Here is a 23,088-nt window from a genome sequence, read left to right as displayed (position 1 = left end):
ACATAAGCATAAGTTTCAATGTAGTTTATACCTTTTTATCGTGAATAAACTTTGACTAGAAGTCTTGTCTTGTTTATATAACCTTACCTTTTTCATTAAATTTATATTCAAAGATCCAATTAGCTTCTACTATTGACTTGTTTTATAGTGAACTAACAAACTTCCATATATCATTATTTCAAACTTTGTTCGGTTCTTCTTGTATAGCCTTCATCGAATTCTTAAAATCTAATGCTTCACTATAGTTCGTTGTTTTATATTTTGAAAATGAAGACAAATTGTGCTTTGATGACGATTTATTAACCACCATTTTCTAGTAAGTGTATTGATACGTAATAGTATCAATAAGTGTCATATTCACAAAAATTTAATAAGTATATTGATAGTTAAAAAATCCAATCATCTATTATATCTATTATATTATTATGATATATATATATATATATATATATATATATATATATATTTATCGTGAGTGTTATGGTTTAATTGATAATAGTGATCGGTAATAGTATCGTGAGTGTAACGCCCACAAAATACTATTATCAATTAAATCGTTACACTAACCATAAATATATATATAATATAATATAAATCTTAATCCCATAATAAATTTAATTATCACTTTTAAATTATTTCATATATACTGTTAACATGAAAGACCGATACTTACACCTCCCACTTCCTCTCTTATTTTGTATATATTTATCAAATTGACGCGCACTTTCTGCCAGTAATATATTATTTATTTATAACATACGTATTCACATGCTTAAATTATTCTAACTTATGAGTTGAGATAGACTGAAGGTATATTAAATTAATCATCAAATTATTATATTTTATTTATTCAAGTTCATAAATACATCAATCTAAATTTAAATTATTTTTTATATAGTTAAACTATTTGGATAATTTAACCTACCAAACTTTTCACAAACAGGGAGTTATTGTGGTCAAGGTGCCCATTCTGTTCTTAACAATGTATATAATAAACAATCTTACTTTATTTGCTATAAAAATGTTAATTATCATTTTTGGCACACCCATAACTAGTTCATTATTATTTTTAGAATATTTGAGATATCAGCAATCATGATTTCCATTCATCATGTAAAATCTATACAAACGAAAAAAAATAATAATAAAAAAATCTGAAGAAATATCTCCGAAGAAAATGATAATTATCATGCAAACCAAAGCGTTGCATCCACCCTTCAAGAGTGAAATGTGTCAAACCTATTTTTAATATACCTTTTTAAATATATTTAATTAATTTTTTGAAACTTACAAAATTATGAGTTTCATGTCATATTTTAGTAAATGTCGTTTCTTTTTCATCTGATTCTGTATTCTTTTGTAATTTTTAATAGATACCCACTTAAAAATGTTAGAAAATAATTATTTTTAATATTTTTCCTTTAAAAAAGTCAAAATAAGACGATATTTAATTTATATCGATATATTTTGCTTACTTTTAATTTTAATAATAATAATAAAAATAAAAATAATCGGATAATAGAAAAATAAAGCAGGAGAACTGGGCTAGTGTTGAATCTTGAGCATTCGTGTCAACGGACGCCAAATACAATTTCAATGTGGCAAAATGTTAGGAATAAAATATAAATACACACGCCAAAGATATTATTATTATTATTAAAATTTAATTTAAATATGAAAATGGACGAACTTTATAAAAAACATATACTAAGATATTATGATACATAATTAATGTTATCTGCTTTTTATAAAAGTTATACTCAATATAATTGTTTTAGTTAAGAATATATAAAATCCTGAACAAATATCCCATATGGCAGTGTACAGAATTTTATGACAACTATTATATATACTAAATTAGTTAATTTTTAATAATTATCTTAAAATTAGATATATAATCATGTTTGATTGGTTGATTGTGGATATAAATTAAACACTGAATTTTTTTTATATAGTCCTTAAAATTTAAATTGTTTTTATTATTTATGCTTCCATTTTCTAAATAAATAATATTTTACAGCAAATTTTGCATATGTTTTTTTTTTTTTTATGATAAAAAGAAGAAGAACACGTTATTAATTTTGATGTGCTTGTCTTTCTTCCCTCCAATCATTTTCCCCTGTGTCTTGTTTTTCTTTCTTTATTTTTCTCTCTCTCTCCCTTTGATTTTCCGGGAAAATTTCTCTCACTCTTGCTCTCTGGTTTCCCGGCGACAGAGAAGGAAGCAGAAGAGTAGAAGGAAGACATTTCTCTGCTTCTACGGAAACTCTTCCCTTCACTTCCTTCCCTTCCTCTTTTCAATTTCCGTGATCATCACAACTATCTCCACTGCTCAATTTCAATCCTCCATGAATCACCTCTAGCCCCTCCTCTCTTTCCTTCTCTTTCATAAGGTACTCTTCTTTTTTTCTTTTCCTGTTCAGTTCCTAGTCTAATTCTTTTTTGTTGCTGTTGTTGTTGTTTTCTTAATTCATGCTTTTTCAAGTATTAGGGGTGTGTCAAAATTAGTTTTTTCTTTGAAATTTTTGCTTTTTCTCACTTGATCGGGTTTACTGGCAACTTGGTCTTCCTTGTCTTTGTGCATAAGATTGAGCTGTTGATGAGTGATGAAGAGCAGTGTTCTTTGGTGTGGGGTCCCGGTGGTGATGGTGTGTAATCTGAGTGTAACTGTCTGTGCTTAAAATTTTGGTTTGTGGGTTTTGGTGAAGTTGATTAATTTTCTTGGTTATGTTTAGTTTGGTGTTATTTTTGGTTAAGTTGACCATGTGGTCTTCTTAACCTGTTGTGAAATGCGTCAGCTATTTGAATGCTCTTTTGTTTGGTTTTTTTTAGTCTCTCCTGTTTAAGTTTGTGCTGCTATGGTTTCCGTCTATGATCGATTTTACTGTGGTTGCTTGTTTGTGTGTTGTGCCGTTGGGAAGTACTTTGGTTGTTGGGTATTCTATGTTTTTGTTTTATTTAATCTACGGAAACTTTCCTTCCTATGATAGAATAGGATTGTGCTTTTATGCATACAGAACTAAGGCAACCTCTTTTGATACTGGTTAGGTCGAAGCTTGAATTTTTCTAATCAAGATTCCTTCTATGTAATTGTGATAATGATTAATCAAATTAGAAAGAGCAGTGTAATGGTTGTAAACTGGGCAAGTGGCCAGCTTGTCGAGTCATACAATCACTTAACTCTTTGTAGGTAAACTTATCTAGGATAACTTACCGAAAAAATAAAAAATAAAAAATAAAAAAGGATTTTCTTGTACATTAAAGAAGTTAATAAAAGAAAATTGCTGATAAATAGCTTATATATAAGTTGATTTTAGTTTACGGAGTTTTTTTTTTTCCTTGTTTTTCTCCTAAGATTGTTTCTGGAAAATTTATCCAAATGTAGCCCTGTTCAACCAAAACCAATGATAATCACCTCGCCATATCAATATTATCTTGAGTTACATTGTAAAATTTCTGAATGCCTCCCTCCAGCTCATAAACGATGTCTTGGTTCAAAATTTAACTAGCATCGCAGAGGTATTGCATATTAGCATTTTATTCAGTGACCAAATTTTATTGTTGTGCATAATCTGCCACTCTCACTTTCCGTGTTTACTATTTCTGCTTTTTAAGCTCGATGCAGATTACCAGGATAAGTTATTGTCAGACATTTACGCCAGATGATTTTTTTTTGTTTGGCCCACAAGCAACATTTGATTTTTAATTAGAATCATGTTGTTTTGCTTTGCATTGCAAAGAGCCTGTTAATAAATATGTTTCTAGATATGTGTTATTTACCAAGTCAATTAGTTTGTTACTGAGATTAGTTTCAAAGTGTCTGTGCTCGATATTCAGTGTAAGTGAGAACACTACCATTAGTTTCAAAGTGTTTGTGCTCAATTTCAATATGATTCCTTCGAGTTTTACTGTCATTGCTTAACCTTACTAATTGGTATATCTTTGTTAAAATCATGCTCGTTAATCTAAATGGGTGATTGAACAATTTGAGCAGCTTCCCTGTGGATTTTTCCTACTAAGTTGAATTCTGTTACCTAATGAAATGATTCAGAATGTATATCTTATATCTGTTAAGTGTTAAGATCATGTTCTTTACTTTCTGTCTTCTCTAAATTGGTGATTGGGGTTCATAGGGCAGCTCCACTGGTACTGTGCTTTTGTCAGTTGAATTCAGCATGTAGCACTGGGTTTGGGATAATTCGGTAGTTCACATGACACCATTCATGACTTCTGTAATGATGTGAGATATATCATAGGTTTCACCCTTGTTCCATTCTCCTAGCGTCACACTCTTACTGGGTTGCTCATTTCTATAGTATTGGTTTCATTCTGTGAACTTCATCCATCCAAATTAAATATAAAAGTTATACTGATTTGTACAATGTCATGTGTATAGTTGTTGCTTAATTCAACTTACTAGATATTGATAGTGGTTGTAATCTTTGCTCCAAATATTATACAAATGATTGCATCTTACTTCCGTCTTTGTACTCACTGAGACAAAGTCAAGAAAGGTATAAAACTACCAGGAAATCTTTGTCTGTCATTGATGAGACTAAATTGTGATGCATTCTTACTTGATTATGGCAGTTTTCCCATTTATGGAACACTCTTCACACAATATTTATGATGTCTTCAAGTAATTGATTTAGGATATCTGATTTTCTGAATTCTCTTTTTTTCTGTCACATTTTACAATATTCTTAGAAAGTGACTGAAAATGGACAAAAATTATGGGGATTCTTCATCAGCTCATGCTGCCACAGGTTCTCCTCTTTGTCAGTAATACATACAACTCTTCTACAGTAATTATTTGCCTTTTCAAATTAGTTTGTGTTGTTTCTGTAGGTTCATCTGAGACTTCCTTGCTTAATGCTCGGAAAAAAGTGGCAAGCAGTGCATGGGGAATACCACGAGCAACTGATGTGTTCCATGATTCAAGTGATATTAGCTTGTTTTCCAGTTCACTGCCTGTTCTTCCACATGAAAAGTGTAAGCATGAGATGATTTTCTGGTGTACAGATTGCAATTATTTGAAATATTTATTTAGAATCTTCCCTTATTTTTCTCTTTTTTAATGTTGGTATGCAGTAGATTTGACTGATTCTGAAAATTATACCCAACCAGTTGATGATAACTTGCTAACGTCAGAGAAAATTCATAAAGAAGATGAGGGACACGATCCTTTTGATGATTTTGAAGCCAGTGCAGTAGGGAACATGCTTCCTGACGATGAAGAGGAGCTTTTAGCTGGGATTATGGATGATTTTGACCTCAGTAAATTGCCCAGCCAACTGGAGGATTTAGATGAAAATGATCTGTTTGTCAATGGAGGAGAATTTGAGATGGATTTTGAACCCCAAGAGAGCCTTAACATTGGCATTTCCAAGATAAGCATATCAGATGGAGTTGCTTCAAATGGTATTGGTCACTATGCTATCCCAAATGGTGTTGGAACTGTGGCTGGGGAGCATCCCTATGGAGAGCATCCATCAAGGACACTATTTGTTCGAAACATCAACAGTAATGTTGAGGACTCTGAATTACGAACACTATTTGAGGTATTGGACATTTGCCTCGTGCTTCAATAGCATTATATTTGCTTTTAAACTCAATGCTTAATGTGTCTGGTAATCATGATTTTACTTCTTTAATTGCAAAATGCAAACCTAAGAATATGAATTAAGATAAATAGTTGAAGCATTTACATCGAGTCAATCCTTCAATAGAGTTGTCTATATATAAAGACAACTGTGTTTGGCAATCTTGCTTTTGCATGTTGAATTATTCTTAGTTGGTTTATTTGCTCATAGGGAGATTTCTTGCTTAACCTTTTAAAAATAAATTTCCAAGTAAACTACTTCTGTGGTTGTTTTAGTGATGAATTTTTTCGTTATGAAGTTAAAGAGTTCCCTATTATTCAACCTTTTAATCTGTTAGCTTCTCTAAATTTGGCAAGAGTAATGTTTTCCAATTATCTTGTTAAGCTTGAAATTTAGTAAATATGAAGGTAGCTATTTTATAGTGACTAGACTTCTTTCATTAATAGAACCAATGATGTTATATGTGCATCTAACACGGGCTGGGAAAAAAATATGTAATTCTTCAGACATGTTCATGGAGGAGAAATATTTTATTCACTGAACTGATGATTACAGATAGTGTCTCTTAATAGAACAGAGAAAACGAAGTAGCAGACTAACCGAAAAGTAACAAGCTACACAGAAGCTTATTATGCTATACTTTAACATTATACTATACTCTAACATCAGTTAATGAAATATTTACTATTCAGTTTTTTGCATTCATTTTCCTTTTCTCTCCTTTTTGGTTTCTCTGATATCTATTAGTAGTAATGTTTGCATTTTGGATGAGTCATGGATTATTAGTGCAAATTTTGCTACAAAATTGGTTTGTAATTGTTTTTCCTGACTGATTATTAGTGTGAATGTCTCTGTCAATATAAATTATTGTCTAAGTAGCACTTTACTCTTAGGCGCTGGGGGCACTATTCTTTCATGTTGAGCCTGAATTCTAAAAGAATAGTATATTTTAATATAATCTGTTGTCACATTTACTTTTACCAATAAAGAGGGAACTAATGATCGCTTGATTATTTTACTAAGAATGTAAAAACTTAAAAGAACCGTAAGTTGTCATTTGGCTTTGGTCAGTTGGTGATAAACGTCAATGGATAGAGGTTATGGATTTCTACTTAAAAGATGAAGAGAGGTACAGGTGTGTTTGTTGAAGAGCCTTGATTTACCTTTTTGTACTTTATTGACTTTCTGATTGTTTACCTAGTAGAATTGGTGTGACAAAATTCTAGTGGGAGCTTAAATGGAGTATGTTTTAGTTATCCATTCTCCATTTATATACAACTTGAAAAATCATTTTCAGCCTTTTCTTATCTATTATTGTTGATTTTTTTTTCCTTTTTATTTGATAGCAATATGGGGATATCAGAACTTTGTACACAGCATGCAAACATAGAGGCTTTGTGATGATATCATACTATGACATTCGAGCTGCTCGAACTGCCATGCGTGCTTTACAAAACAAACCCTTGAGACGTAGAAAACTTGATATTCATTTTTCAATTCCGAAGGTTTGGCTTTTGTGGCATTACTTGATAACTTGTTTTTTTTATGTTGCTTCTGTGTTATTTCATCTTTCTTCTGCTTGTTTCAGGATAACCCTTCAGAAAAAGATATAAATCAAGGAACCCTTGTAGTGTTCAATTTAGACCCATCAGTCTCAAATGATGACCTTCGGCAAATATTTGGGGCTTATGGTGAGGTCAAGGAGGTAAAATCTGTTTATTTGTTCATCTCATTTTCATTTGCCACAGCTTAATTTTTATCCAGTGCTTGGAGTAGTTGTAATTTTGTGTTCAAATTTCAGATCAGGGAAACACCGCATAAGAGGCACCATAAATTTATTGAATTTTATGATGTTAGAGCAGCAGAGGCAGCTCTTAAAGCATTAAATCGAAGTGACATCGCTGGGAAACGCATAAAACTTGAACCCAGTCGCCCTGGTGGAGCACGTAGAAAGTAAGTTGGATTTTATCCTTGTTTGGCATCACATATTTGCTGCATAAATAATTTTTCTCCCTTGACCTCATTTAGTGACATACTAGAAGAAAGTTTTGACAATAGACGTATACCCAAGAATATCTATTATGTATTTCCTTTAACATTTGTTATCCTTAAGTGATCGTATAAATATTCCATTTGTATAAGTGAATTTCAGTTTCAATACATGGATTTAATTTAGCTATTCTATTTACTCTGACTGCCACGCCTTGCATGTTGTCATGCCAATTTTCATTTCATCTGCACACTGAATGCAGTATTGTCTTGCGGCCTATGTACTAGTTACTCTGTAGGGAATCTTTAGGCTTCTAAGTCCTCGTAAATTTATAATTTGAATCTGGAAAGAAATAGATGTTAAGAAATAAAGTTACCACTTCTGTATTCTAAGTTTTGTGCCGATCTGTTTTGAAATATAATACACTTTTTGGTGGATGTATGAGGTCTGTGCAATATAATTGATTCTGTTGATCTTTATTCTCATCTTTATGTGGGACTCTGAGTACATGTCTTTGCCCCCCTTTTTGTGACTGTACAGTGTGCATCATTCCCGTTGACACTTGAGGCTTTGGCCTTTTCTAGCTTTCATCTGTTGTGCCTTTTTTGTTTTTGTTTTCTCTTGGCCTTAGTTTGATATGGTTTTAGTTTAGGTAATATTATGCTATATGTCCTTGTTCCGCTGATAAAGTTATTATTTATGTAATTAAACCTATAAGTAAACTAGTGATGCATTTTCTCGTGTTAGCTTGATGCAACAACTAAGTCAAGAACTGGAACAAGATGAAGCTCGAACTTTTAGACATCAAGTAGGTTCACCCGTGGCCAATTCTCCTCCAGGTAAAGATCTCTTAAATTCAATCATTTTTCTGATTCCAATTCTAGTTTATCATTTTATAAAGGTATTTTCAGTAACTTGATAAATTAGTTATCAATTTTCTCGCAGGTAGCTGGGCACAATTTGGAAGTCCAGTTGAAAATAATCCATTAGGTTCTTTTAGCAAGTCCCCTGGTTTTGGTCATGCCAGTCCCATTAATACCACCAACCATTTGTCTGGATTGGCTGCAATTCTTTCCCCACATGCAACAACCTCTCCCAAGATTGCGCCAATTGGCAAGGATCCTGGAAGGACTGCAAATCAGCTGTTTGCAAACTCCGGGTCAACTCAAGGAGCAGCTTTTCAGCATTCTATGTCCTTTCCTGAGCAAAATGCAAATGCAAGTCCTAGGCCTATATCTAATTTTGGTGAATCAAATTCAGGTGCATCAAGTATTGGAACGCTGTCTGGTCCTCAATTTCTTTGGGGAAGTCCAACTCCTTACTCTGAGCATTCAAACACTTCATGGTCTTCATCTTCTGTGGGACTTCCATTTACGTCTGGAGTCCAAAGGCAGGGTTTTCCATATACTAGTCATCGAAGTCCTTTTCTTGGTTCCCATTCCCATCATCACGTTGGATCTGCTCCATCTGGCCTTCCACTTGATAGGCATTTTAGCTATTTCCCTGAATCACCTGAAGCTTCTCTCATGAGCCCTGTTGCGTTTGGGAATTTAAATCAGAGTGAAGGAAATTTTATGATGAACATGGGTGGTCATGCCTCCATAGGAGCTGGTCTGTCAGGAAATACTGCTGAAATTAGTTCTCCCAATTTCAGAATGATGTCGTTGCCTAGGCCTGGTTCCTTGTTTCATGGAAATAGTTCGTATACTGGACAAGGAGCAACTAACATTGATGGATTAGCCGGACGTGGCCAAAGTAGACGACCTGACAATGCTGGGAACCAAATGGACAGTAAGAAATTGTACCAGCTTGATCTAGACAAAATTGTCAGTGGTGAAGATGCAAGAACTACTTTAATGATTAAAAACATTCCTAACAAGTAAGAACAACTAAACAAGTATCCTAGTGATGTGATTAATATACCAACAATTTAACAAGGATGGTAATTGGTGAATTTCTTGATGACTTTGTGCTGTTCTGGTTGGTTTTAAGGTATACCTCAAAGATGTTGCTTGCTGCAATTGATGAGAGTCACCGGGGTACTTATGACTTTCTGTACTTGCCAATTGACTTTAAGGTATGCACATCGTGCAATTCTTTTTTTATTAAGGTTGGGGGATTTCTCATCCCAGAATGACTTATTTCTTCTTAATGCCTATTTTTGCCTGCAGAATAAGTGTAATGTGGGTTATGCTTTTATCAACATGGTGTCTCCTTCACACATCATCCCCTTCTATAAGGTTTGAATTCTATACATTTTAACGTCTGAGGTATTCGTTACTATTCTTAAATTCTCATGTGGTTTGTGATGTACGGACTTCCTGAATATGAGATTGTATGGAATTATCCAATTTCCTTAATTTCAAAGGTAAACTTGAATATAAGATTAAAAGTGTTTTATTGATAGTTTCTGGTAATTTGCAAGTGTTGAAACATGTCCTGATCTGGAGAAGTATACTGCTAAGAAGTCTATCATGAAAATTTATGTAGGCCTTCAACGGGAAAAAGTGGGAGAAGTTCAACAGTGAAAAGGTTGCTTCACTGGCATATGCACGGATACAAGGAAAAGCTGCACTTGTGATGCATTTCCAGAATTCAAGCTTAATGAATGAGGACAAACGATGCCGGCCAATTCTCTTTCATTCAGAGGGCCAGGATACTAGTGACCAGGTAATGTAATGTGATTACTATCCACTGCAATTGCCAGATTGCTGCGTGAACACATTGGTTCTGAACTTAGATGTCATGCAAATCTTAAAAATTATAAGTGGATTGGAATTCATGATTTATACATTTTCACCTTCAATTTTCGGTTTACAGCCATTAGGATGAAGCATTAGACTAGTTCAAACATCAAGGATATAATTTGTTTGATGAAGTTGAGCTTAGCTAACATAAAGTTGTGTTTCCCCGAAGACTAAAATATCATAATGTGCTTGTAAGCCTGATATCACTGTTTCTCAAATTTAATTGTAAGACAATAAAATACTACAAGAGTGGGCTTGACCTCAAGCTTCATGGACTCAACAACTGTTCAGCACCATAGGTTTACATGGAACATGAAGTGAAGTGGTTAATTTTCATTTAAGAAGTTCTAGAATTTATCTTGGAGAAGGGAATTTTATGTTGGATAAGTTGATGACTCCATATTATTGGAAATTTGAAGTTGTGCGTCCTACCAAGTTCCAAGTGAAAATTATCTTCATTTATTGTTTTCTCATCAATTTTGAAGCACCAAGTTAGAGTTGGTCTACCATTTTCATGTCAATTATGAAGGTATCAAGTTAGAGGTGAAAACTTAACTCCCAGATGTATACAACCGTTAACTTAAAACTGTTTATATCCTGCAACTTAATGTTGACATGAAATGAAAGGTACGGATTAGCGTGAGCTCATGCCCTTTGCTTCAAGGGAGGAGCACTGAAATGAAAATAAATAAGGGTCGGGTTCTCCTCTGTAGTGATTAGGTTTGAAGGAAAAGCCAGGCTCACTTTGTTGGTTTAACGAAAATGCCCTTTGCTAAGTCACAACACATTAATTACAGTACGTGAAAATGCTGGTCTTGAGCCCACATAATCATTATGCTTCCACCATAATTGACTATGTAGGTTAAAATTGTATAATATGAACATACTAAGTGTAGCATAATCCATCATGATTAATCATAACTGATTATGCACTCACACAAGGGTAATACGTTCATTACACAAAATACAACCTACCATATCTTTTCAATCTCTTCCACCTAATTGAAACAACCTAATTTTCTTTTCTATTTCTCTTTATTTTCTTTTCCATTCCCTTACTGTCCATTCACTAATACAAACAAAGACCAAATGTAAATTACATTGTATCTATTTCACCTTTCGGGAGTTGTTTGATTGTGATGTCACATTTGAGCGATCGGTTCACTTTTCCAGTTGAAACATAAACTGCTGAATTGCTTGACTATATTTTTCTCATTTGACACATTAATTGATCAGTTATTCCTTTAATAACGTATGATTTCAATGGTTTATCTGACAAATTCTTTCACTGCTTATCATCTAGGAACATTTTCTATCCAGCAATTTGAATATATGCATTCGTCAACCAGATGGATCCTATTCAGGTGACTTGTTGGAGAGCCCGAAGGGCAATTTGGAATTAGAGAAAGATTAACCATTTGTTAGACACATTGTTCCTAGCCACAATAAATGGGTCTGGGAGTTCTAACTATTGCATTGGTGATCCTAAGGTGTACAAAGCTGATTCATAAAAAAAAAAAACAAAAGAAGTTGTATAAAGATGAAGGAAGCAACCCAGTTATCAGGGGGTGGAGACTTCGAATATGTCAATAATCATAAAGGATGCAGAGAGCAGCTTGTTGATGTGTAGAGAAACCATTGTTTTACAACCAGTGGAAAAGAATAACTTGGAGTGTATTGCTGGGTGGTTAGTTTCTAAAGCAGCATGCATACCAGATTGTGCAGGATTGACTCTGTCTGGGATTTGTTATTTTTTATTCCTCTGTTAAGGCTCTTGTGGCCATTTCCTTATATGGCTAACGTGTATATGAAAAAAAAAAAAAACAATTTATGGGGGAATAGTTTGTATAGAATGGGAACAGGGAACTATCTTATTTATGAATCCAAAAAAATGTGAATGTCTGTAAAGATGTGATGTTGTGAACTTGTTTCATGCCGTTACATTTGTGCTTTTGAAATATTGGAGGCTCTGTAAAGCACTGCTTTACCAAACTCTGTTATAAAACTGCGACTTTCTCATATATTAATGTCTCATAATTTGTACATGGATACATGCATGTAAACATTTTAAGTTGGGAAAGGTTCTTTGGAATTATCAGATGCATTCTCCTGTAGGGCAATTGAAAAATAAAAAGAATCGAGCAAAGCAAGGTTGTCTGATTTTATCTATTGATGGCTCCAAATTATTGTTCCTTTTTATATATATGGATGGTTGCTTTTGAGCATAATTCTTACAGTTTGTTAGTGATTGAGTAGTGTAGGTCAGTCAATTTATTCTTCTTTATCTGAGGCATCTTATAATAAAAAGTTGTGAGTGTGTTTCTCCAAATTCTCAAAAAACTGGACTTTTAATACAAAGGAGAAGAGACATAAATAGAAATAAAAAGAAGAATTTTGGGGAAGAACCTTTGAAGTTTACACCGTGGAGGGTTCGACTTTCTGCACTTCAAATTATTTTAGTCGTACCTTATTCATTTAATTCAAGAATAGATTTTAGAAACACATTTTATCTTTCCAAATTATTATTATCAATTTCTCAAGGTAATTAGTGACAAGAGAATATCACTTCTTTGACAATACAAGCCCATACCATTCTTAGTGTATTTGTAAGAGAAAAAGCATTTCATCTGTTAAATTGAAAAGTTGATGACAATATGAGAAGCCGACTAATTATTTTTCCCATCTAAGTAGTACATAAGCATCACCGTATTTTTGAATAATTAACCCTTTTTAGTCACTACAAAGATTTTTTAGTCGGACCTCGTTAGGCATGAATTCCATCAATGATTAATTCTGATGCATGTTCATGAGTAAAATATTAAGGTAAGATTAGAAGATTATACTCAACCCAACTCAGGTTACAGTACAGTCTAGAACATAAGAAATTAAACTCACAAATTTCTTTGTGCTAAAGCTCAAAGCAATGCATAGTACAAGTGAAAGGATGTTATTGTAATGTTAAACAGGGATAAAAATTGGACTTCCTTTTAACAGTTCAATGTTTTTTCCTCTTGAATAAATTTTGCCCTCATATTTGTAAAGCATCGGCAATAGACCCGGCTAGACTCAATACTTCAAAAGGAGCTTTATTTGCAATAGCTTTGACAGTAAGAGGGCAAGAATCTGTGATCCAGAAGTAGGAAAATGCCTTCTCCAAGGACCCTGCAAGTTGAATAAAATGGTATTAACATTCACATATATGACAAATAGAAGAATGCAGAAACTAGAAAGCAAGTGATATTTAAGCCAGGACTAACCATTTTTATGAATGAATCGCTCCCATGATTTGTTAGGGAACACTCCGTGGGTGACATAGGCACTCACCTTTGCTGCACCATTGGCTGCCAAAACTTTCTAGAGGAACAAAACAGTAAAAAGAGAGAAATGTTCATTAGCACTTACATGCAGAAGAAACATGCATTGATTATTTGACATATGTACAAAGAAGCATTGATAATTGATGATTGATGAATGTATATGCACATACAGATTAACTTTTGCTTAGTTTAAGTTGGCATAGCTAAGATCAATAATTAACGACAAAAAATAGTCTCATGTGACAATGGCTTCAAGCAAACAATTTTCTTTTGACAGTATCACCATCTTTTTTCTTTTTGTATTTGCAAATAAAATATTGACCTGACACTCAATCAAGGTGCCTCCAGATTGGACCAAATCATCAACAATGACTACATGATGACCAGAGACATGGCCTTCCTTGAGCCGAACTATCCTCTTGTCACCTTCACGAACCTTAGTACATACAACCTGTCACATTCAAAAACAGACAAATCTATAAGAAAAAAAATAAAAATACAAGTATAAATTAATCCAAGAGATAGGAGACTCACCACTGAAAAATTATCAAACAGCTTGTGGAATCGCTTCCATGCACCATCATCTGGAAATGCAATAACTACCTGAAAGTAACACGGAAATTCGTTTTAAAAATTGTGATCGAAAACACAAAATATAAAATATCCACTCTTTTAACATAACAAGTTGATCAACAGACAAAATGTGAATGAAATAACACAGAATACTCACATTATCAGCATCGGGAAGCTGGCTCAGACGTTGCCTTAAGAGAGGAATACCCGTCTCAAACAAAGGCAGGACTTCATCTCCAAAATAAAACCTCTCCTGCATAATGCAAAATCATAAGTAAAATTACAAAAACTTTATAGTATGCTGCTACAACATCAACTACACAAAGAAGCAGACCATTGTTGCAAAAACTCAAGGGTATTAATTACAACAGTTTGGGTGTTAATTAGTTAAGGGAAAATGACTCATTTTGTCTTGTGTATCATTTGAGCAGTGAGCTTTAATCATTGAGAAGAAAAGACTCTTTTGTCAAGGTCAATCTCTTGGAGGAGAGATATTCTTCTATTTTCTATTCTTTCTTTTCAATTCAATAAAATCTTTATTTTCTTCGCCACTTCTATTATTCATTCCTAAGAGGTTTCTACCAAGAATCAAAGATCTCCTAAAATCTAAGAACATTAAAAGAGAAAAACACAAGTTTTACTACGCTGTTGCATAGCTTAAGCAAGTCAAAGTATATGAGCAACAACTGAATAAGTTTTTAAAACAAGTAAAAAGGAAACATGTATCATTCATATGCCTTAACAACTGACTGTCAAACCACATATTCTGTTGAATGGAGCCTTCACTCATTCTTTCAAGAATTCCTACTTCAGTGAAGAAAAGTTCTTTGAAAGACAACAATAAAGAGTGCATTATCCCATCAAGCATAATTTAAAAGAGATTATGCAACGAAATTTCCATTAACAACAAGAGTATATTGAGTAGCAATTCATAAGGACTTCAAATTATACAGTACAAAAGCAAAACATAGTACTTCCTTCCAATGCAGCAAACACACAAACCTGCAAGGCATGGATGTCATATATGACTAAGCTAGTCGGGCCTCCTCTTGAAATTGGAATATTTGACAACATCCTTGCAAGGGTGAAGGCAGTTGCTACATCTCCTTCTTCCTCCATTCGCTCAAAAGATCCAGTTGGAAAGAAAGGCAATACCAATGTGAAGGAAGCAACAAATAGACGAGGGAGTGCATATATGACAGAAAGTTGTTCAAAGACATGTGCTGGGGAGCTGAAAGATGCCAAAAAAGCAACATGTTGGCCTCGGAGTTCTTCGGCATTATTTATATATAAATTTGGAAACCCATCGGCAAATGACCTGAATAAGCATGAAATTGTTAAGCATTTTCAGTTTTTGTCATAAAAACGAGAAAACCAAATTCATCTTGCAGTTTGTTTGTAATAATGTTATACAGGTCAAATGTGGTTTGAGGAATTCAGATCCCACACGTCCAGGATATGAATCAGAAGAAAATACATCATGACAAAACTGAGGTAACTGGTACAGTGATATTACACTGTAAATGTAGAACGGAAATAGAGTAATTGTTATAACTAAATATCACCCCACGAGAAAATATCTAAGCAAATTAGTCATGAAAAAGAATCAAAACGTAAGTACACAACTAGAGGAACCTGGGAAGACAATAAATTTCCCCTGACAAAATCCTGAGTTTACCTAATTTAGTACTCTTCATTGACATACATTATATAATCATCGTGTTATCATCAGCACCATCACTGAATCTATAGCTCTCATTCCTCTGTTTACTATGAATCAGTTTCGTCCTCTTCAATATCAATTTCTTTGAAGCATGAATCTTTTGAAATTGGCCTTTTTTAAATTTTTTGCTTGTTGCATGCTATATGTACTCATCTCTCAAGTTCTAGGTACTCTAACAAAACCCACCGTGTCAAAATGTCTAAAGACAACATCTTAGCATCAATTAGAAAACCACCTCTCCATTGCATCATTCACTATTTTGAGATATTACCAAAGGAGATTAGATACATCACAATGTATTTATCATATGTTACAAGTAGTTTTAAGCTCTTGATTCGATTAAAGCTTGATCATGTAACTTTTTATGCCTAAGTTGCTTGCACCTTTTGGGGTGAAGCTGTAAGATGAAGTAAAGAATAAATAAAACAAACAAGCATTTCTCTTTTACCATGTCAAAGTAAGCTAGATAGTTGAATTATAAATTTACATGCTAAAACACAGTCCAATTCTCATCACCAGCTAAGTACGTAGCAAACAGAAGATAGAGAATACAACACACTTCAGATCCTTCACAATTCCTATCAATTATTCATAATTGTCAAGTAACGCATTGAGGTCTTTCCCCAACCACACCATGCTTCAGTTCCAGCCAATGTAAACTTTCAAAGTTCTCCATGCCAAGACTATCTCAGTTCCATCTTAATCAGGCACAGGTCCATTAATCTCAAATCAAGAAAATACATTTCTTCAAAGCCATCCTAGTTAGTAAAGAGGTCACAATTATGACCCATTATTAGAACAGGGAGAATGCATCAAAGCTGACATTCCTTAATATATATTTCCAGGAATATATGAGAATTTCATCATTAGATTAGTTGCATTAGTATTTTCTCTCTGTTTCTTAGGCTTCTCATTTCCTCCCCAAAATCCAGACACAGATTTCTCCTAAACCCTGTCCTCCTTCAATCAAAACAAACTTGTTATCCAATGCCAGCCCTGAAGAACAAATGAAGCTAACAAAATGACACTTTTTTCACTGAACTTAAATATCCAGGCTTAATTTAGCTTAAGTTCCGAAAGTCTACATTATTATCTTTTATCTATCCAATAGCAGAATTTTGGCTGAAAGCCAGTCTAATCGCGGAGTTAACATGTTAACCAATGTACCCAAGTTGACAAAAGCAAAAGACCTTTCCAAAGAAACAATCTTTCATTCGTTTCCATCAAACTTCTGATAAAAAAGTCTAAGCTTTGAACAACATACAACAATAAAACACAACATAATCTCGAAAGAAACCCAGAATTAGCAAAGAACAAGCTAAACACAACAGAACACAACGCAAGCAATTGAATTCACCAACCGAAAATGGTCATGAGTACAAAGAGAGAGCAAACGTGTGTGAGAAAGATACCTCCATTTGATGTTCTGGAGAATGATGTGGGGAGATAAGAGAGCAACCTTGTGGGCAAGTTCTTCACAGTCAAGGGAGTAGAAGAGGTTCACCTGCTTCTTTGGGGACTTCACCAACGCCATTATTCTCTCTCTCTTCAACAAAAAGAAAGGTAAAAGCGTAGAAATCAAGCAGAAAAGAGAATAAAAAGACAAGAAAAAGGAGATTTTGGAGTGTGGTGTGGTGAGGACGCAAAGAACACGGAAGGAAGAAAAAGGACCTAGTAGCTGCGTAGCGTTTGGACACCAATACAGTCAAATTCGCTTCTGAATATTAAGGAAAAGAAAAAGGAAGAAGATACGTTGACGGCCGTTAATGGGAATACGTCCATTTGACCCCGATACACGTGACATTTATATTAATCTTTTCAATGTTCACAGAATATAAGAGGGCAAATTGGTAACTGTGATTTGGGGTCTTTTTGAATTTCCACTATTTTTTTTATCCGTGTATAAGAGGGCAATGGAACATTAAGCTTCTTTAAAAACTAATTAGTTGAAGTCGTTCCAAGTAATATAATGCAAAATTCATATTCTTTAAACGGTAGACGTATATTTCTTTCTCACTAGTTTATGATATAAAAAAAGGAAAATGATAAAGTGACTATTAAATTTTATTATTTTTCTTACCACCTTACGTGTCCTGATACATTCTATTTTATTTTATTTTTTGAATTTAATTAAAAGCTGAACAATGTGGCAGATGAAAGTGGAAGTTCACTTTCGGGCGTGGGCTGAAAAATTCTCACTCTCTCACCTTACCCCATTTTTTGAAACATTTTTAAACATAACCCCTTTTCTCTTTACTCTAAAAAATTCCCAAACCTCTCACGCTTCTATTTAGAAATCCCACCCCCATCCCATTTGTTGTAAAACAAGTATTGGTTTCCACTGTAGAAACTGTAGCTGGAAAAATAATTCTCTTCCAAATTTGGTGGACTTTCCAAATCTGTTTGAAAAATGAACTTAAAAGGCAATTTTTTTCCAAAATGAACTTAAACCTCGTTTACAACCACATTGATGGGTGAATTATTGATGTGCACAGGCTTTGGTCGAGTAAGTTTGGGAGGCAATTGTGGATACAGTTGCAATTTCCAAATCTGTTTTTAAAATTGTCCAAAAAATCGTTGGTGGATTTAGGGATGGCAACGGGTCGGGTCATGCACGGATAGTGCCTACCCGCAACTCGACCCGCCAAAAAAAAATCCGTCCGCTACCCGTTCGTTTACTCGTCGGGTATCCGCTTAAAAAATACCCGCGAATATTTTTAAAACCCGTGGGTACCCGTGGATACCCGATACCCGCAAATATTTAAAAAAAATATATTTTATAATTTTTTTAATATAAAATTATAAAAATAAAATATAAATTTTAATTATAATTAAATTTGACATGATAAAATATACCGTTAATTTTAATTTTAATTAAATTTAACTTAATAAAATATAAATTAAATTTTCATTTTCATTTTTTGTGGGTAACGGGTACCCGCGGGTACGAATAGTATGATACCCGTATCCGACCCGTTTATAAGTGGGTATTAAAATACCCGCTACCCGTTACCCGCGAGTAATAAATATCGCGGGTAGTAACTATCCGCCGCGGAATTTATCCGCGGGCGTGGATATTTTTATCATCCCTAGGTGGATTACACCTTATTTAATCTTGGGTTCCAAGTTAATTTTTAAAATATGTGTCAGGAAAGTTTTTCCGCAAATGCATAAATAGTTGGTTTAGAACAAACGGGGTGTGCACAGCTTAAGGTCAACCAAGTTTGTGAGGGAATTTTGTATCCAACTACACTTTCCAAATCTGTTTTATGTTTTGTTCAAAAAGTGACTTTTGGGTTACTAGTTAATTGGTATTAGGTTGCAAGTTAAATTTAAAAATGGGCGAGGGAAGTTCATCCATAAATGCACAAATAGTTGGTTTAGACCAAATGCGATGGGGTGTGTTATTCGTGTGCACAGGCTAGAGTCAACAAAGTTTGGGAGGTAATTGTGTATCTAATTACACTATCCAAATATGTTATTTTATCTTTGTTCATAAAATCCTTGGTGGGTTACAACTTAATAGGTTTTGGGTTGCAAGTTAAATTTAAAAATTGGCGAGGGATGTTCATCCACAAATGCACAAATAGTTGGTTTAGAACAGATGGAATGAGGTGTGTTGTTGGTGTGCACAACTTGGGGTCCACCAAGTTTGGGAGGCAATTCCAAATCTACTATCTTACTTTTGTCCAAAAAGTCTTTGACGGGTTACAACTAAATTAGTTTTGGCTTGCAATCTAATATTCCATACGGGTCAGGAAAGTTTTCCCATAATTCAAGCCAATACATGGTTTAGAACAAATGGGATGGGGTGTGTTGTTGGTGTGCACAACCGGGGTCCACCAAGTTTCGAAGGGAATTTTGTATCCACTTGCACTATCCATATCTGTTATGACCTTTTTGTTCAAAAAGTCGGTTGTGGATTACAACTTAATTGATCTTGGATTGCAAGCTAATTATCCACATGGGTCAGGAAAGTTTTCCCACAATGAAAACCAATACTTGGTTTACAACAAATGGGATGGGGTTTGTTATTGGTGTGCACAACTTGGGGTCCACCAAGTTTGGGAGGGAATTCTGTATCCACTTGCACTATCCAAATCTGTTATTTTACTTTTGTCCAAAAAGTCGTTGGTGGGTTACAACTTAATTGGTCTTGGGTCGCAAGCTAATTACCCATATGGGTCAGGAAAGTTTTCCCACAACAGAACCAATACTTGGTTTACAACAAATGGGATGGGATGTGTTATTGGTGTGCACAGCCTAGGTCCACCAAGTTTAAGAGAGAATTCTTTTTCCAGTTGTAGTTTCCACAATGGAAACCAATACTTGGTTTATAACAAATGGGATGGAGGGTGGGGTTCCTAAATGGAAGCGTGAGAGGTTTGAGAAATTTTAAGAGTGAAGAGGAAAGGGGTTTTGTTAGAAAGAGAATGGGGTAAGGGTGAGAGAGTGGGAATTTTTCAAAGTGAAAAGAAAAGAGATTCTGTTTAAAAGTGTTTTAAGGAATGGGGTTAGGTGAGAGAGTGAAAATTTTTCATCCCACGCGCGAAAGTGAGCTTCCACTTTCATCTGTCAAATTTTTCAGCTTTTAATTAAATTCAAAAAAGAAAATAAAATAGAATATGTCAGGACACGTAGGGTGGTAAGAGAAGTAGTAAAAATTAGTAGTCATTTTATCATTTTCCATAAAAAAAATGTGCTTTTGCTATCAAACCAGCCGAATGTAATAGTAATTCACGTTTTTCTCTTTTAACTATTACACTCTAAACCCTAACTTCACATTTCTCTATCATTCCTTTGCTTTTGAAAAGCTTTCATTTTCAACTATTACCCTGTAATCCCTAATCCCACACTTTCCTTTTGCTCAAACAATGGATTGAAGTATTTATTAAAGATCTTCCTCTCACCGATTTATTTTAGATTTGTGTTTTCACTATTTCTATTCTTTTTATTTTAACTTTTTTGTTGTATTTATTTTTTTGTTAGTTTAGACCAACAGATCGAAGCATTCATTTCTTTTGTTTTATTTATGCTATTTGCCAATTTTCCTTCTCTTTTTTTTCACAACATGGGTACATGTGCAAAAGGGTTTTCCAATTTTGAGTTCATATTCTTTTTTAATTTTTTAAAGTTTGTTTTCTTTACCATTTTAATTAATAACTCTGTGCTGGAATTGTGTATTGTGTGGTTGAACCTATGATGAATTTTGGATTTTGAGATTGTCTAAGGTATCCTTCACAATTGCCTTTCAATTTTTTTCTTGAAATTGTTGACCAAAGCAGACCATGCGTATGGCTTTAGGTTTGTTACACCAAAACCAAAACCAAAATCAAATTCTAATTCAAATTCAAATTTAAATTAAAACCAAATTCTATTATTATAGGATGAGTTTCTCTACAATACATTTGTTCAGAGCTGCATATTTTCACTATTGTCTATTTTGACGCTTGGGTTTCATGATGTATGTTTTGAAAAAACACTCCCACTCAATAGCAGAACTGAACGCAGAGAAGGAAAGTTGGAATATCATTGTGCAAGTTGTAAGGTTATGGTTTGTTGAAGATTACACGAAAGGCAAATCTCCATTTTAAATGGAGATTGTTCTCCAAGACATATAAGTACCATAAATAAAATATCCCATAATTTTAGTACTTTTCAAAACTGTTATAAGTTAAAATATGATATTATGATCTGATATATGAAAATGTTGGTGTAGGGTGTCTTAATCCATGCCTCTGTTAGACGGTCACTTATATTCAAATTTCAAGCAGAAATGGGAGAGGACAAGATTTACTCCATTCAATCTTTTAGTGTTTAATGTAATGGGAGTTCTTATAGAATTACCAATCACAATTATAAGATCAACTTCCAATTTGGAACCAAGGTGATTTTTATTGACTATACCTTAGTTCCCTTACCAGAAGCTACATACACCCCTTTTTGTACCATCAATGCTCCTGGTTTTGACACCAATTATTTAGTTCGTAAGTATATGTATTTTCTTTTTATATTTGGTTAACATTAACTTTTATTAATGTTTAGTTTTGTAATTGTTTTTTTATGTAGATTTGATTGGAATATTGACTGATGTTGGAAAATAGAGAGTTTGAGAAAGCTCGTAAGAAGACCAAGATGAATATGATATGTATTGAAGCTAATGGGTAAGAGGATTGTTTTGCTTTGTTAGAATCTGTTATTATATCTTTGTTGCTATAAATTTCTAACAAATATATACCTCATGCAACAATTTTCGAATGGAGTGTACTTTATTTAGTCAATATGTTTATATGTTAAATGAATTTCTTGCCTCTGGAGAGGATCTATGTTGTTATTGCTTTACACTATCGCAAAGTGAAGACATTCCAAGGTATGCCACTCTCATTAATTATTACATTTATAGAAATTTATAGAAAGTTATTGATATATTTTGTAGAAAAAGTTTCTCTTCAAAATTGTATGAACTGTACAAAGATAATATTTAACTTTGATGGTGAAGATGTTGTGAAGTTGAAAAAAATGTCAATAGATTTTACATGCAATTTTCTTCTATTCATATTATGCTTAATATATTTAGTAACGCTTTTTACATGTTGTGGGATGTGGGATAATACCGAATCTCCTTCATAAGCTTAGAAGACGCATTCATTAAACTCAATCCTAGAAGCTCCATTGAAGGTCTCAAAGATTTTAAAGAGGTCTAATTCTTTTTCTTTTTCTTGCAGTTAAATTGTTTGAGTTGAATAGACTGGATTCTATTTATTGATAGTGTTGCATTATTTATGTTCTTGGAAAGTAGTTTTGTAGTGAAGGCTATCATTAAACACTTTCTAGATCATGATGATTGGTGGTACACGACATGTATATGCAAAAAAATGATCAGACTTTGTGTAATTGGTGCTATGAATTCTATAAATTTTGTTGTATTTGATTGTGATGCACCTGCAATGTTGAAGAAATCATGCTATGATATTCTTGACTTATAAGAGAAGGTTAACTTTAAAATCTACTGTTATTTTTGGCCTTTGAACATTCATATTTTGTATCATTTTCAATCAAATGATTAAGCAATATTTTCATATTCAAGATTTTGGACTACTTTTAGAATTATTTAAATGATCTTTGTTATTGAGAT

The 23,088-nt window shown here is 33.6% G+C and overlaps 2 protein-coding genes across 4 annotated transcripts; one reads left to right on the top strand and one right to left on the bottom strand.

Moving 5' to 3' along the window:
* Nucleotides 1–2,102: 2,102 nt before the first annotated feature.
* LOC114188786 (protein MEI2-like 2) lies at nt 2,103–12,361 on the top strand. Of its 2 annotated transcripts, none has more exons than XM_028077430.2 (13): nt 2,103–2,393; nt 4,708–4,766; nt 4,849–4,992; nt 5,128–5,561; nt 6,950–7,108; nt 7,192–7,308; nt 7,405–7,556; nt 8,341–8,432; nt 8,539–9,472; nt 9,586–9,670; nt 9,765–9,833; nt 10,084–10,263; nt 11,644–12,361. In XM_028077430.2, the coding sequence occupies exons 2-13, from the start codon at nt 4,721–4,723 to the stop codon at nt 11,752–11,754; spliced, it is 2,523 nt and encodes an 840-aa protein (XP_027933231.1). In that variant the 5' UTR covers nt 2,103–2,393; nt 4,708–4,720; the 3' UTR covers nt 11,755–12,361. The 2 variants fall into 2 exon arrangements, with proteins under 2 accessions (XP_027933231.1, XP_027933228.1); XM_028077427.2 differs by having other exon boundaries at nt 5,092–5,561.
* A 786-nt stretch (nt 12,362–13,147) lies between these two features.
* Nucleotides 13,148–17,704, bottom strand: LOC114186770 (Phosphoribosyltransferase family protein). 2 transcript variants are annotated; one of them, XM_028074780.2, is made up of 8 exons: nt 17,625–17,697; nt 17,366–17,499; nt 15,233–15,548; nt 14,388–14,483; nt 14,192–14,260; nt 13,980–14,108; nt 13,598–13,694; nt 13,148–13,502 (listed from the first exon to the last, which is right to left on the bottom strand). In XM_028074780.2, exons 2-8 carry the CDS (start codon nt 17,485–17,487, stop codon nt 13,369–13,371), a joined length of 963 nt encoding a protein of 320 aa, XP_027930581.1. In that variant the 5' UTR covers nt 17,488–17,499; nt 17,625–17,697; the 3' UTR covers nt 13,148–13,368. The 2 variants fall into 2 exon arrangements, with proteins under 2 accessions (XP_027930581.1, XP_027930580.1); XM_028074779.2 differs by having other exon boundaries at nt 17,366–17,704.
* Nucleotides 17,705–23,088: the final 5,384 nt, after the last annotated feature.

This window comes from Vigna unguiculata, chromosome 6 (genome assembly GCF_037176805.1).
Source record: "Vigna unguiculata cultivar grain cowpea cultivar isolate G323 ecotype 2 chromosome 6, ASM3717680v1, whole genome shotgun sequence".
Taxonomy (NCBI): domain Eukaryota; kingdom Viridiplantae; phylum Streptophyta; class Magnoliopsida; order Fabales; family Fabaceae; genus Vigna; species Vigna unguiculata.
The sequence above is the reverse complement of the archived record's forward strand: the minus strand, read 5'-3'. Positions and strand labels throughout refer to the sequence as shown.